The sequence below is a fragment of the Hirundo rustica genome, chromosome 4 (genome assembly GCF_015227805.2).
Source record: "Hirundo rustica isolate bHirRus1 chromosome 4, bHirRus1.pri.v3, whole genome shotgun sequence".
Taxonomy (NCBI): domain Eukaryota; kingdom Metazoa; phylum Chordata; class Aves; order Passeriformes; family Hirundinidae; genus Hirundo; species Hirundo rustica.
The window spans coordinates 47,103,053-47,119,704 of NC_053453.1; the positions used below are offsets into that span (position 1 = coordinate 47,103,053).

At 44.8% G+C, this 16,652-nt stretch overlaps 1 protein-coding gene across 1 annotated transcript in view; it reads right to left on the bottom strand.

The window, feature by feature from the left end:
* Window positions 1-420: 420 nt before the first annotated feature.
* The window catches only part of NTN4 (netrin 4), a 44,322-nt gene continuing 28,090 nt past the window's right edge, over window positions 421-16,652 (bottom strand). Inside the window, exons 4-9 of the mRNA XM_040062151.2 lie at window positions 16,040-16,228; window positions 9,636-9,852; window positions 8,848-8,960; window positions 7,604-7,672; window positions 5,782-5,952; window positions 421-2,139 (exon numbers count right to left, since the gene is read on the bottom strand). Of these exons, the coding sequence (XP_039918085.1) occupies window positions 2,003-2,139; window positions 5,782-5,952; window positions 7,604-7,672; window positions 8,848-8,960; window positions 9,636-9,852; window positions 16,040-16,228 (896 nt within the window). The 3' untranslated portion in view covers window positions 421-2,002. The remainder of the gene's footprint in view (window positions 2,140-5,781; window positions 5,953-7,603; window positions 7,673-8,847; window positions 8,961-9,635; window positions 9,853-16,039; window positions 16,229-16,652) is intronic.

Below are 16,652 nucleotides of genomic sequence, written 5' to 3' on the forward strand. Positions count from 1 at the left end.
GTAAACCTTTTGCTACAGCATTTGTTTCCCACAGCCTTTTGTTTCCCCTTTGTAGTTTCAAATGTAGAGAACAAACCTTATTTCTCCCATCCCCGACTTGCTTCTTGTAAGTGCCTGCTCTGCAGCTCAGCCTCCAGCCTGTGTGGAGGCAAGGATCTGGCCAGCTTTGAAAATACTTAGGTACAATTCCCCTTCTTATGAGAACTTATAAACCTACCAAAACAAGAGGTGAAATGGGATTTTTGTGAGCCATCCATGCTACTTCACTTTCTACCATGTGTTGCATTTTACCCCCCAACCAGAGAGGAAAATATCCCCCATAGCAGCTTCTCCTCACCGAGTGCAATATTTGCTTGTGCTCTTTAGTGCAGGCGTGAAGACCCCACCGACATTGGCATAAACAGTAGCAGGAGAAGAAGATGTTGAAATCATATTATATTTATTACATACATGAGATACAAAAACAAATTACCAAAATAGTAACTTTTTTTTGTGGGTCCACAGGACCTTGAAAGAAAAGCACATATGTAAAGTGGATTGGTAGACTAGTGACTTTTCTGGTGTATGTCTTCTTTCCCCTCATATTCATGAAAAAGATACACTCTATGCAATGTGGTTTAAAGATGCTTTACAGAAAAGATGTATTTTAGTGCTGAAAACTGCAGTAAACTATATTTCATACCGGTGTTAATGAGGAAGTATAATGGCTGTATATACTGCAAACAATAACACAGAAGAAAACAAATAAAATGTTCCATTTTAAATACTAACATAAAAATAAAATAAACTCCAGGCCCACCATGAATAGTTGGGTTGTGATACGTGAATGCAAGTCCTTTCTGTTCTCTGCATCCACTTCTTTTCCTGCAGTCGGAGTTTTTTTCCCCCGACAATTGCATTTTCATCTCAAAGTCTCTTCTCCCCACTCTGTTTGCAAAGACTTGCTGGAGTCCTGCCCACGGGGTCCAAGTGCTGGTCTAAAGCTGGGACTTCAGTGCAAATACTTTATCTTTCAGGTTGCATCCTCAGATATTCTGAGCAGCCAGTGCCAGGCTGGCCATTCCCTTTATACTGTTAACTCTGTCCAACTGCGGGGGGTGTCTTCAGGAGTGCTTCTGTTTCAGGGAGTCTTTTTTCACATGCCACCTTCAAATTCTTCTTTCCCCAACACAATTAGACTTCCCACACTGTGAAGTGGCAGGTAGTAAAGTGCTTTATACAATGAAATATTTACATTAGGGCTAGGTTCATTTTTTAAGGCTTCAAGGACAGAAGCTCAGAGACACTGCACCCTCTGCAGCCAGCTCTTCTCTGCAGCCATGCAGTGGGTGAAGAGCTGGCCTCTGCCCTGCATTATGCCTGTGACAGGGCAGAGGCATTCAATTCGCTCCAGCAGCTCCCTCCTTAACAGCATCAGCAGATAATCTAGCCCCTGAAACCTTCATCAGGGCGAACAGGTTAAAAGCAAGTGGCACTCAATTCTCTTTGATGGGTGCCATGTCCTAACCTGTAAGGGAGTGTTTCTAAAGAGCAGTTCTCACTGCCATGCTGGTGCCAGCACCTACCCACCGCTGTGGCCATTGCCTTCTCCACAGCATCCTCTGGGAGTCCCTAGAAGTCACTCAGGATCCACACTAGTGGCACTGGCAGTGTTTTGCTTCTCAGCAGTAGCTCTTCCAGCATGGCAGTTTAGTCTTGGGTGATCAGTGGCTTCCTGGGAGTTGCCCCAACATTGCACTGGAGCGAGACAAGCATCTACCACCCTTCCTTTTGTTTCCCTCAACCTAATGATAAGCTGGGCTCAGGGTGAGGCCCTGACAAGGAAGCTATAGGCAAGTGAAAGAACATTGGCCAGAAAGGGTTAAATTAGACAGTGCCTACAACTCTGAATGCCTCACTACACGTGTTGGCACTATATTCCAGTTTTCTGGCTAGAGGTCTTCTCTCTGTGGAGGCTGTTGCATTTTGTGCAAAAAGAAATGCCCTAGGCAGTTGCACACCTCTAGTTGCAGTCTCTTTTCAAAATCTCCAAGACCTTTCTTCCAAGAGCCGACTTCCACTGATGGACAAAACTTTTCATGTTGACAATGAGTCTGCCCGTTCGGACGTCCTCGTGTCCTGCCACAAGATACTCCAAGCCTGCAAACCAGCAAAGCGGTCAGGGGCTGCACAGTACCATGCTTAAGAGGCCTATTGAGCTGCAAAGTCAGCCTGGATGTCTAATCCCATATAAAAAAGCACTTACACAAAGAAATATTTACATATATTGACTCTCATGTTTATCTGTGAATCTATAGCTCTATCTGTCTATGGCAAAACGACCCCTGTCAGTGAGATACAGCACACAAAACGTGACTTTTTTAGCTTTTAAATATAAACGAAAGCTCAACTCTGGGGGCAGCACTGCAAGTTTTTATACCTCTTTTGGGAACTGCTGTTACCTTCATTTGGCTGCCACCTGACTCCCCTCTCCCTAAATAAATCTGGGCCTGGAAATCAGTTCAGCAAATTCAAGGAATGGAACAGTGCAGGATGGTCCAGTGCTTGGTATCTTGCTCAGAGTGGCCAGTGGCCCCTTGGAGGCAAAGGCATGCCAGACCCCAATAAGAGGCAACACTAGATGTGCTGGCTCAAATACCCATGAAGAGCCTGAAGGAGTGGTTGTCACACTGAAAAGAATTGCTAATTTCTGCCTCTGCCAGGTGTTTCAGAGACACAAGAGCAGGGTCTGAGAAAGCCTCAACTGCCTGTCCAGAAACAGAAAGGGCTGGATTGTGTCCCTGTAGTGCCCTGCTGCAGGTCTTTCCTCAGGTGTCCAGGTCTGCGCTTGACTTTCAGGACACAACTCAAAACAGTGCTTGAAACCAGGTAACAACTGCTAAACAGGGGCATAGAGCAAAGCCTTTGGTTTGAATTAGCTAAAGAAACACTACCACAGATCCAAACAGCCTAAATGGTCCACAAATGTGCCATAAATGGGGATAATAAGGAGAATAATCCCTTTCATGGCAGGACGAGCTCCCTGCCAGGGTCAGCCTCCTACTGCAGCACATTTAGTGTACAGCCAGTATTAGACCCCTCCTGTACCCAATCCTTCTTGCACCAGTCTGGGGAGCACAACGTGCAGGTCCAAACCAGGCACAGGAGATGGGCCTTCCCCAGTGCTCTCAGTCATCCTGCTCCATCCTGGCTGCAGCTTGTGTTAGGTTTTCATTTTTCAGTCCAGAATAAAGGGAGGGCGGCTCTCAAATTAAAGGTCAAGCAGTACAATTTGCTTTCTACTTTATCTGAGGTTTTGGGCACAAACATCCTCTCTTCTGCCAAGTAAACACAGGATATGTATGTGGCAGCATCGCCCTTCACAAGACATTAGTTTTGGCCAAGTCAATCTTGCTGTTATAAACATCACTTTTCAAGGGTTCCTAGATTTATTTCCCTTGAGAGAGAAACGTGGTATGCACACTCAGAGAGCAAGCAAATATTGCCATGGTTGTTGAACGTGTAGGGCTTTCTAGATTTTTCACCCTGATGCTACAGGACTGTAAAATTAAAATGAGTCAAATGACTGAGATGCCACGAGCCAGGACTTGAGGTTGTGCAGTTTGCCCTGGCAGGCTGCTCTCTGCCTCCCTGTGACTGTGCTTGGCAGAGCCATGGAAGGGATGGGCTCCTCTTACCTTGCAAACTGGTGGGACCGTTAAGTCTTTCAGTGTGCCCTCAGAAGCAGAATCTGCCTCTGTGTGTGTGTGTAACAGAAGGTGTGCAAGGGTGGTGGAAGGGTTCCCCTTGTAGGATCTTAAGGATGTTTTCAAACTGAAAATAGCCCACAGAAATTTGATAAATGCTTGGAGGTTGTTTTCTTGGTGGTGGTGTGGGTTTGTTTTTTTTTTTTTTTTTCCCTTGTCAGAGCCTTTAAGAACCTACTGTCCTTTTAGTATCCCTTTACTTCTGCAAAACAGTATAAAAACCCATCTGTCTTACTTTTGTGTTTATCTTTGATCTCCTCTATGTTTTTGAAGATGTGATTTCCATTATAGCTGGATGTCAGAAAATTGTTTTATGTCAGCTTGACTTTTCATCCAGCTGGTTTTGGTTTATTCACAGGTAGGCCATAAGCTCTTACTGTGATAGAGGGTTGAATCTGCTAATATTGTATTGCAAGCCACTCAAAAATGAATGTGATAGCTAAAGAAAATAATGAATTTTAAAAAAGGTATCTGGGATCTTTTTTTCCCCTCTTTGACATTATTGAATTTTAAAGATTCACTCAATGGGTGTTTTCAAGTTTCCTACTAGCAACAAATGCCATGACTTCTTTTCAACATGAAGGCTGAGACTAATTTATATTCATGGGACCAGCAGCTGCATTTCAAAAAAATACCAAGCTTTGCAGCGTAAATCATGAGAGCTGGCAAGGAAGTAACAAGGGAGTAACACCTGATGTGTCAGACACCTGGACCTTCACTAAAGACAGTTGCATCTCCACCTTTCTGCTGCTAAGAGACCTCCACTGATTCTGTGATTAATGCTGTCTTTTCATCTGTTGGAGAAAATCAGTGAAGCTCCTCTGAAGTTAGTTGAGTGGCAAATCTGGGTGTCAGGTGTGGGGCTGCCCTGCAGGCTCCGTTTTGGACAGCTTCCACTGCATTCCTTGAGGTTCATATAAAGGCAGCTGCATCTGGGCTTTCTTGCTTCTGTTTTCATTGCATATGGAAAAATAAAACAGCTATAGCTATTTGATTAGTGATTTATGGTGTTCCAGCAATATCCAAAGTCTTACTGCACTTAAACAGTAGAGCCCTACCTAATGCTGCTGATTCATCTGACCTTTACACCTGACAAGACTTCTAGCTCTAGCTGTGTTATCACAGCAGCTTGCCTTCAAAACCAGACAGTCACTCCTGTGTATATGAAAGAAGACTGCAAACACCTCATCAGTGAATAACCCTTTTGCACGACTCAGCCTCACAGACGGCCCTGTACCCCTTAGTTCCTAGTGCTGCACATGAAAGGGACGCCCCAGCACCTACACCACTGCTTCCACTGCCAATTTCCCAGTGGTGTATACACCTTTTGGAAAGAAAGCCCTTCATCTGAATCAGTCGGTAACTGCCCATTTATTTTGGAGTTGTAAAGAGAGGTATGTCAGCTGGAGCTTAGTTTTGCTCTGGAAAGCAAAACTGAAAGAAACCCCTGAATCTGCATGTCCTTGTCCATACTGGAGACTGCATGCCCTGTTTAGCCACCACTGGTTATATTCTATTTCAGTGAAAGAAGATGGGGAAAAAACTGTGGAGCTCTCCCCTCACTGCATAAGAAAATTTCTTCCAAATCTTGTAGATGTAAACTTGTGTTACTTTCAAAGAGAAATCTTCCCTTGGAGTTTAGGTTAGCATTTCAGTGCAGTATCATGACTCAAATTAGATTTAAATGTGTTTTTATGGATTCAAATTAGCTTTAGCTTTGAAAGATATATCATGCAATTGTGGCGTAATGGGCACCTCCCTCCCTCTGGGAACAGAGACTGGTAAAACTGAAAGCCTGTTACTACGCTTCATAAAGAGAACTGTATGTTTCAAAGTCTATAGGGTAAACCAAGTTTTTCTCTACAAAATTTCAATTTGATGGAGACTGCTGTTGGAATCCAAGTGATGCAACAGCCAATAATTTTTAATCAGCACTGGGCTGCAATCTCAGCTCATTGGTATGAGGGGATAGAGGGTCAGGAATGAAATCTGTGTATATGTGGTGAGAATGTACTGCTCAGGGAGTCAAACTTACCAGGATTGAGGATGGGACAAGTGCAGCCCCTGTTAGTCCAGGATTCAGGGTAGAGCATCCTCTTGCCCCGGAGGATCTTCAGCTTTGTAGATTTCAAGACTTTTTTTATCTTCACACTGACTTCTGCATGCGAGCCTTTGTCATGAGCTGACAATATCTTCGTCTTGATCACTGGGATCACAGGAATTCAAAACCAGGAATATACAAACTACTTACAGGGCTCTCTTTTTTTTTAATCCTAGTCTAGTGCTGCTGTCTCAGTTAAGCAGTGAGGACAATTGCTTTATTACAGTGGAGTTAGCCCAATGCTCCTTGCTGGGGAGCCCAGGATCAGAGCAGCTGCTAGGGAGCTCATACATCCCCACACCCATGGGCAGAAATGCTGCCAGTTGTTTTGGCCATGGCCCCTGGAACTGCCATGAGGGCATGAAGTCCCATTTTTCCCCAGAGCTCAGCAAACGTTTTGTGTTCCTTAGCACTTCTGGAAATCAGTTGGATTTAGGGATGGACCAGGAGGCTTTGCTGGCCTCAGCCTCAACCCACCCTGGTGCCAGTCCTGCTGCTTTGCAGAACTGCCAAACCCAGTTGAGGAGAGTGAGACATTGGTGGGAACTGGGGCAAATTAGGGAGTATTTTGAGCTTACTCATACCCACAGGCACATTTTCGCCACCTGGCAACCACCGCTGAGCCCCTGTGTTGTGCAGGTTCAGGGCTCAGTTCCTCCATGTGACCTTTTAGGTATCCCCAAAAGGTGGTGCTTTGTTCAGCACTCACGCTGGGAAGCTCAGGGCAGCCTCTCACAGTATGGCCTCCTGGAGCTCATGATGACTCCCGTAATTCATCTCTCTCTCTAGTTTAGCTGACACCTTCACATGTTGACTGATGAAAGAGGGGGAAGCCCGACTGCTCTTTAGATAAGATTTATGGAGGTTTTGTGACTCCTTTTCTCCCAGTTTCTTATCTTTTGAAAGATTAAACACAGTTGCTATCATGGCTGGGAGGCAAAACAGAGCAGAATCAAATTTTTCCTAATATCACTAAGCCAGGGCTACATTTCAACAACTGGCAGCCCCTTGAACTCTACTTTGTGGGTTGCTCTGCAGCCTGCAGAGGTATGGGCTATCTCTGTGCATTTTTGACTTCAGTGTGAGATGAAACAGGTGCAAGAGACCCCTGCAAGAGATTCCTTGGGAGTGCTGCACAGAGCATTCCTTGCTCTGCCACAGTATGAAGGAGGCAGTTCAGTGGCACACACCAGAGAGTTCTTGGGAAACAAAGTATCTCTCCTCATTCATTTAAATCCAAGAGACACACAGACAGCATACATCATCCCACTGCAACAGCTGAACTTTGTTGACATGGGGAAATTCCCAGTAGCTGCCAGAATTGTTTTATCCATGGAGTGGTGATCACAGTCCCTCCTTACACTCAGTATCATTCAGATACAGTCTTTTCTAGACTCCCATTAGGGCACCTTGTCTAGAGACAGCGTTTCAGTGACCCACTTTTGGTAACAGTGGTTTATAGTCTGTCTTGGACCTAGACAACCTCCCAGAGACACTTCCAGCTCTTGTCCTCCCACGATTTTTATACAATGGTGTTTTGATAGCAAGAGAGATGGGTAACAGAACAAGATGCTTCACGCACCTTGACTTGGAACCATGATACTTATACATTTTTGTTGAAGACCTGCTGTTAGACTAAGTATCCCATGGGTTTGCCAGGATGTAGCAGTGCACACACAGCACCTCTCGTGCTTTACATACACTTTTTCACTGCCTTGCAGCACCACCCTTTACAGCCCCCTCACCTACAACTCACCATAGGTGTACTTCATTCCGCAGAAGACCTTGGGATTCCCTAAAATTTGCTCTTTACATTCGCATTTACCTAGGGAAAAAGAAGGAAGCAAATGGCTGTAAATTATGCTTGAAAGACGGGAGCACTTGCAGGCAGAGCTCAGGAACCGCCAGAGGTTTTTCAAATAGTCCACAAGCCTCATGCCTAAAAAAAGGAATTTGCAACTGTTTTCAGACTGAGAGTGAATGCAGACTCTTAGTCCAAGGGCAATTACTCCTTGTTTACAATTAGAAGAGAAGGAAAACAAAGGCCTTATTATTTTGCCTTGGGATGCAAATAACATGCGTATCTTTCCCTGTGGTATTTTCCACACTGCAATGTACCAGACAAAATTTTAAAAGGAAATGTTGCAGAGGTTAAGGCAGATTAATGACTTCCGTGATCTTAGAACAAAGAATAACATGATATACTTATTTATGTTTAAAATGAAATTGCCTAGACAAATGATGGAGCTTTCCCCTCAATTAACTCAATTATTGTATCTTCAAGATATTATCAAGCTGCTCTCTGAAAATGGAGGAAATGACGCTTGCCTGTTTGCATGTAGCAGCTGCAAGGGAGGACAGCTTGATGCTGCCCCAGAGGGCCAACCTGCCTTGCACCAGCCGTCATGTAGCACCCACCTCCCCCAGGGCGGGAACACACGAGGGAAATAACTTCTCCAGCTGCATGCCAGACCATCTCAAATCACATAATAAGCTGCAAGTGATGCCAAAATTATTGTGGGTATAGGGGAAATAAATTCTGAGTTAGAAATCCCCTAACTGCCTGCCAGTGAAGTGGCAAACCCCACCCTTTGAATAAAGTTGCTGGTTTGTTGTGTTTTAGGGAATATAAGGATACCTATAAAACATGATGGTCAAGTAAAACATGAGGGGATTTCAAGTTCCCTTGAAATTCAGAGCTGGGACTGCAAATTCTTGCCTTACAACAGCTAAATATTGGGAACAGGCATTCAGCATGGGGCATCTGCCTAATGGGTTTGCACATCTTTGCATTGATGGGCTGAGCCATAAGGCTCTTCTGGCTCTTGGAGGGGAAGGAAGTGGTCACAAGGATGTTCTCCACATGTCAGTGAGGGAATGTCCATTCCCCCCTGCAGCTGCCAGAGTGCTAGCTACAAGTCAATGCAGAAGATTAAGTTTGCAGTGGCTGCTGGCGGGAGGGATTGGGCAGGTGGAACACGTGCAAAGCCGCAGTCCTACCAGAGTGCCGGAGTGCTGAGAAGCCCTGCTCATCCTCCCAGCCCCAGGTGGGCTCGCTCTCATTGAGCACTGCCTGGAAAGGAGGTGCTTCATTGTGCCAGGTCACATCTGAGCTGTTGAGGGGAAAGGGAGATGATCAACCTTCCTCCAGAAGCCAGTGGAAAGCAGGCCACTACCAGCCCATCCTCCAGACACAATGTGACGGCGTGTCTTGATGATGGTAAATGCAAGAAGCAGTTTTGGAAGGTGAGCAGGTTGAGTGACGTCAGAGAGGATCATGGATCCATTTTGGGTTTAAAATACATTATAGGGATTTATATGCCACAAATATCTTTAGTCTGGTAGAAAAAGCAATGTTAGATTTGGATTATTAAAACGTGCTGTTTTCTATAAGTCAGAGCTTGACTCCAAGCCACAGTCAACATAAGCTAAGTTACAACAGCAAAACTAAGACTTCAGTCTCCTCTTACTTAGATGTCCCCGAGGCCCACATTTTTCTTGTGAAGAGGAAACAACTGTGGAGGTTATGGAAAACACCCAATACATTAACACCAGCACCGAGAGCAAAAATTCCAACATCCCCGGTGCCCTGCCATGGTGTGCCAGGTAGCCAAGGGAACCACAGCCTCAGCTCCCACTCTATCCCAGTTTATCTTCTTGGCCATACCAAACCCCAAGTATTTTACATAACGGGTACTTTTCAGCCTGCTTGCCACGTGTAAATAGAGCCTTCCCTGGAACTGAGATCACAGAGGTCTGGTGAGGCCTGGTGAGACCCTCCAACTCACCTGCTGCTGTGGCAGTCCCCGGTGTGCGGGTCACAGCTGCGGGCGCAGTCGCAAGGGCGGCAGCCGTAGGCACCGAAGCCCCAGTAGCCGGGGAGGCAGTGGTCACAGCGGGGCCCTGCAATGCCGGGCTTGCAGGGGCAGTCGCCGGTGCTGGGGTCACAGAAGGTGCGGGGGCCCAGGGGGAGCACGGCCGACCCCACAGGGTGGCAGGAGCAAGCTGCAGGGGAGGGACACCGTGAGGGACAGAACATCTGTGAGTGCACAACCTCTGCATCACAAAGGCGTAGGAAAAAAACTACCTCTCTGCCTAGGGACACTTCTGGGATTTCTGGGCTTTTTTACCTCTCATCCATAAAAATCTGAGCAGTCTCCCTTTGGAATCTGTAGAATTTAAACTTTTGTGAGCTAGTTTTTAATTAGTCAGCCTACCCTGGTGTCATGTTATGTTTTGGCAAACAGGCCTTCATTACTTTCCTTGCAGCATCTGGATTCTAATCCGGCCAAGTACCCAGGGATGTGCCTGCCTCACTGTGATGTTTAGGCAGCTGTGGGTGCTTCACTGCAAAAAATGAATCAGAACATAATTGCTTTTTAAGTAATAACAACTGTCTTGCATCCAGGAGGTTTAAAAACCCCTCAGAACAGTCATTTTAATTAAAGTGAAGGCTGAACAAAAAGTACCACTCTGTCTCTGATTTTTAAAACCATCAATTAAAAACATTAGGAGAAAAGAATGAGGAAACTGACAGCTCAGAGATAGGCTTTTGCATATTCTCCAGGACACAGGTTTGCAGAGTGCACATCAGAAATGCCAGCTGCTCTCTTTTCTCCCTCACAGCCCCTTGCACCAGAACAATGAACTAGAAGTCTGCTGGGACATACTGGGTTCCCAGAAAGGATGCTCTAAAATAGGTCGTGTGAAGTTTCCCTTACCTACTCCTTAGGGGGTGGGTTTTTTACGTAAACATAATTTATGTGTATTACAAGGCTTTCCCCCAAAGATGTTAATGCTTTCAAAGAACAGAAATGCAGTTATCAAAAGCATGAGCCGACCCTCTGACCATGTGGCCAGGTCAGCAGGCAATGCTGTGGCCCACAGGACCAGTAACTGGGTGACTTGTGCTCTTCTCACCTCGGGGTTTGGTTCTCTGACCAGGACATGGTACAGTCAGCCTTACACATTATGGCAAAAAATTCCCTGCTGAAAGACCTTTGCCCAAAGCTTCATTTACATAAAATTGAGTTTCCTGAAAAAAAATATACGTGTAGGGAATATTTTCACTAAATTCTAATACCAATCGTTCTATTTTGTAACTATGAAGGCAATTGAGCAGGAAAGCCAATACAGGCAACATATTTCTTTCTCTTAAAATACTTATTGCTGCACACATACACTTTATTTTGCTCTGACAACATTTTTGTGGTTTCAGGAATCTGACATACCTGGAGTATAGTTTCAAAATATTAAAGGACAGATTAATATTGGCAGTCAACTTAGAGGCGATTATGATTCCAACATCTTTGCCAAAGTAATCCCCAAATTTTCCCCACCCTTTCCACTTGCAAACAAATATAATTATATAAAATTAAAAGATTAGAAAGCCTCTCCACAAACTGTATAAGTAGCTGCAGGCAGTGAACTCTGGTACCTTTAATAGCATAGTTTTCAACAGCGTGCACTGAGACTTGCATACCTTTCTCCTGAAGGCTGTGAAGTGTTTTACACCTGATACATATAGCCAAATGCTCTCTTCTTCTACTAGATGAGGAGGGTATTTCTGGCATTCCTCAGGCCCTTCAGGGGAAATATCAGGCACTTAAGGCTCTTCTATTCTCCTCCAGTTAATGAGATAAACCCATTGCTCAGCCAGAGATTTGGTCCTGTTTTGGTCAGGTTTCAGCTGAATTTTACATACAACCCCATTGGGGTTGGAGCTTTTATGTTTCAGACAATTCCTTTACACACATCTTTTTCCCCCTAATATAAAATTCAACATCAGTGGCAACACTACAGTGAAGCAAGAATATGAAATTTTAAAAAGCTCTTATGAAAAAGAGCAGCAAACTCATACGGCAATTAAAAAGACAACTAAAAATGAGAAAGTAGTTAGCTATACTTTTTAATAAAAGCCACAAAGAGATATGTTGTAAAGACTGGTAATTTCTAACAGGCCTGCCTATCCACTAACAGGGATCCCATCCTTCCCAGCTGCTCCTCAATGAGCCACCAAGGCGTCAATCCACTTTCCAATGGCAGCTGGCCAATTGAAGGACTTTGCTCTTGGATCTTCGGTGAAGGCTCAAGAAGACACTAAAGGACACTAATCTGAATGGTTTGAGGGCCAAATTTCAATACAGTAAATGTTTGTGATGGGCTGCAGTGGGAAATTGCTTAGCAATGCAGACATAAAGTGAAGCCCACTGCTATGCACCAAGAACAGAAATGAGGCTCTGGAGCTCTAATGTGAGCGTGTAATACCACATTTGAAAGAAATGCATGGAAAAAACGTGGAGTGTTTCCTTACTATGGCAAGGGCAGGAAGAAAAAGATTGCAGGATTGATTATACAATGTTTGAAGGTGGGAGCTATTGGTCCCTCATGGGCAGTAGTGCTGTGTTTGTTTTAGACCCCATTTTCCTCCTTCCACACAATCTGCACCTCACTGTAGCACAGGTAGTAGGAGACCCACATCCAGGAAGGTGAGAGGAGCAGCTGAGCAGCAGAAAAAGTAGCCACAGACAGTATCAGACGGCATTTCATTGTGGATACACAGGTGCAGAGTGTAAGACTCTCAGTGTGAAACTTCTCCACTGTTCCTGTCTCATGCGCTGTGGCCACTCCACCAGGGAGGCTGGGAGTCTCCACAGCCAAGGGAGCTCCTGTGAGAGAAGGAATGGCTGGGCTCCAGCCTTGGATCAAGAAAAACTTTCCACAAGCTGGAGCCTTTTTCTTTCTTTTGGATTTGAAAGCAGCATTGCTAAAAATGCCAATTTACTAGCCAGTACTACATAGCAGTATCCTGCATGCGACTTCCATGCACATATGAATTAACAGCTGCCTGTCCTGGAATTGCACGTGCTGACTGGGAGGGAAAATCAGTGAGTGGGATGCCAGCAGAACTGGATTTCCCTGTCCTGGATTGGTGATACTGCCGTGGTTTTCTCGGCTGCCAGCTAACCTTTGGAAATGACAAATATTTACTCTCAAAACTCTACAGTTGAAAGAAAAATAAATGTGGCAATTATAAAACACAATTTTATTGTCTGCAGCTGTATAGCTGAGGCTTAAAAACTCATGAGGATGGAAAGAAAAAGACTCATAGGTATGACATGGGGAAAGAGTCATCAGATTGGTGTTTTAAACATCAGAATGTTTCACTTTATCAGGTACACGCCTACTGCTGAGCAAATATATATACACTCTTTGCCTACAAGAATCTTTAAAGTATCCTTAAAGATTATGGCTTAACAACTCCTTTATTTACTTTGAACTAGGCATTTTTAAATTCTCAATAGTTGAACAATAATGGTGTCTTGAGCTAGAAACAAGCAGGCAATGCCATGGCCTTCCCAAAAAGAATAATAGGGCTCCATGCATGTCCTTGTTATTGCAGACCATGGCATGGTCCTTGGAAATGTTCCAGGCATAGGCTCTAATTGATCTCATATAATTTAATTTAACAGTCATTAGTCATTTTCTACGGCCCTGCAGCTGCCATCTCTCCCTTGAGGTGCTGGGTCCCTGAGTGCACTGGAGCATTCCTGGCAGCAGGAGACCAGAAGTGAAGAGGTGAAGGGGTCTTAGGGAGGAATGTATTTGTGAGGGTTTGAAAAGCCCTGAGAGAAATCATCTGGGAGTCTGTAGTAACAGGGTCTCTGAAAAGAAAGCATTCAGATAATCTCTGTATTTGTGGAATTCAGTTTGTGCTAGGAAAAGTTGTCTTCCTCAGATACTTGAGGGAGTATCATGCCCTGCAATTCATAAATGCAGGAAAGGAAAAAAAAGAAAAAAAAAAAAAAAGGTGATGAAGTTGATGTACTTAATGCAGAAGGTAAATAAATATAAACTTCTTCTCACTATACTCGAGAGTATCTTACAGTTCTTGTTAAATATACGTTATCTTTAGCTTTTAAATACTAGAGTTCATGATATCTAGTGGTCCATAAAGCTGGATTATTGCATTAAAGAGTAATGGAGGCACTTTTTTTTTTTTTTTTTAATGTGGAAAGTGGAATGCCATGGGCCGGTGATTCAGAAATGAAAGCAGAAAGCCAAGAGAAACAAGCACTGGCATATGTCAACAAAAATACCCATTAATCATCTAATAGCCACAGCTTCCTCTGGCTCATAAAGGTGGGGAGAAACTTTTTAATCAAGAACCCTGGAATTTGGCTATCACATAGTTAATGATGTGATGTACTGCCTGACTTCATTAGCAAAGGTCTAACTTGCACACAGGCATGTGCACAGGGTTGGCAGCCTTCCCTTTGAGCTGGGCCTGCTTCGCAGCAATGTGTCCTGAGACCTCTTGTTTCCCTCTGGCTTTGCAAGGAAGGAAGCTCTGTGCTGGCCAGCCCAGGAGGTGCCATTTGACTTCCTCTTGGACCCTGCAATCAGCCACAGATTATGGACAGGGCATTCTGGCACAAACCTAAAACGAGTTCCTCATGAAACTCTGCCCCCTCAATGGACTGAAATGAAGTTACAAAGGAGACAGAGGTTACTTTTGCTGCTTCCAAGGTGAAGAGTGGTGTTTTTAGGTGTCCAGAAAACCACACTCAACTCAGTGCCAAAGCTTCACTTGTCTTCAATGGCCTCAGAAAAGTGCATATTCTTCCCTGATGGGAGCTGGCATATAAAGAATATCAGGAATTACAACCCTAGCAAAGATACCAGAACCACAGTACAATGTTGTTTCAGAGCTTGAGGGTCCCATGCAGCATTTATTTCAATCTTCTGTCCTGCATTATCTACCCGCAGTCAATTAATGATCTTTGTTCTTTTCTTAATCAGCAAGGATAAATCAATGAGCTAGAAAAAAACATGTAGCCTCTTCTTTGGGTCTAAATGCAAGACTTAAACCTGTTTTTTTCCTAATGAGACTCCAAAACAAAAGATCATTGCCTAAGTTCTGGCAATAATTAAGGAGGGAAAGTGATGTTACAGAGGAGACTTAGAACTTTGATGTATACAAGTAGGTAATGAAACTTTTTAAAGTCATTAAATTCACTGTTAAAAGAAAATATTGTGCACATACAACAGCAGTGAATTATTTACACAAGCAATGGAGAACTGTGGTCAATTCTGTTTCCATAGAGAACTAGGGCTGTAAAACAGGCAGTTCAGCTGTTGCTGCCCATCCTTGCAATGAGTGAAAGGTGGAGAGGAGGAGGACCTCTGCAACAGACTGGTGGGGCTGCTGGGAATCTCACGAGGATAATATGCAGCAAGGGAGCAGGACAAAAGCAGCTGTTCCCCACCAGACCCCAATGAACAAACTGAAACCTCACACACCCTCCCAGCCTGGGGTGCAGCTCCCTACCACAGGAGGGTTCCCTCTTCCTTTACATGCAGGTACTTCTCCTTGAGAGGACAAAGATGCGCTCAGTGTCTCCTCAAAAGACACAGGCAGCGTGTCAGTTAGATTTCTTTCTGTCACTTGTGAAGGTCCCCGTCCTAGTGAGTCAGCGAGGAGAAATGTGGTGAAGCCGGTGGGCGGCTGTAGGCTCAGAGAGGAGGCCATTCCTGCACCCCATATTTAGCTGACCAGTATAACGTTCTCAGCATAATTTGGGGATCTGGAGTCCCCCATGGTGAGTCACCATCCTCTTGGGTGGTCCCTAGTGAGTGTGGCTTTCAGATTGCTTCTTTGCTTGGGAAAGATTTAATTTCACATGCACCTGAATCATTGCTTTTAGTTTTGCCTCCTCAGTGTTCCACCTTCTGGAATATCACTTAACTGTGCTCCTGCCTGTCCTTCCACACCCACCTGCTGCTGCTGCGAACACGAACTGGTGGGCAATGCTATGTATCGGCTTCCCCCCTGCTGGCTGAGGAACCCAATTCTGAGGTTGCAACAATCACCAAACAAGGAGAACATGAAAACAAGATGCAGCTTTTCCTCTCCAAAAATAGCAATAGGAGAAAGTGAATGAATCACCTCTCTTCCCCTGCCCTCAGGCTACAGGGATCCTTAGGACAGATTCGTCAACAGCATCTGCAGACTTTCACCCTGCAAATATCACCACTGCTTTTTGCAAGTAGTACCACAAAGAGGATTCAAAGAGCTCCATGTCCTTCATTGAAGCAAGAAGATTGCTCTAAGGAGGGGCAAGAAGGTCTCACCTTTCATTTGACTTTTCCACTTGAGAAGCCCTTCACTAGTACAAGGTCACTGACTTACGTTTGCAGGTGTCTGGGGCAGAGAAAGGCTTCCTGAGGTCACGGTAGAAGCCCAGCTTGCAGCGCTGGCAGTGCTGCCCTTCTGTGTTGTGCTGACAGTTGTCACAGACGCCGCCACTGCGATTGCCCGACGCCAGCCACACGTCCATGTCAAAATGACAAGTGTCGGCATGCCCATTACACTTGCACGCTGAGGCGAAGCCAAAGGGAACAGAAAGACTCATTAAGGCAGTGAAAGATACTGATTTACAGAAAAGAGACACAAAAACTCAAACCACATTTTGAAATGGGGACTTGACCTATGAACCTGCTATTCGTTTGAATGTGTCACTACATTTTCATCTACACTTCCTAACCTCTGCAGATAACATTTAAGAAAAAGTATTTTCTTTAACTCTCACCCTAAGCGTCCTCCCTGGCACTGCAGAACTGGTCTTCAAACTTCCAGAGCCCATGGCTCCTTCTGCCCTCAGTGTCCAGGGGTGAGCAGAGCCCACATCCAGCAACAGAAAGTCATACCTCCTGCAAAGGTGTTTGTCAGTGGTGCTCACGGAGAGGACAAGTCGGGCGCCTTGTCACGTCCAAGGTACCCTGGCAGGGTGCAGTCTGCTCAC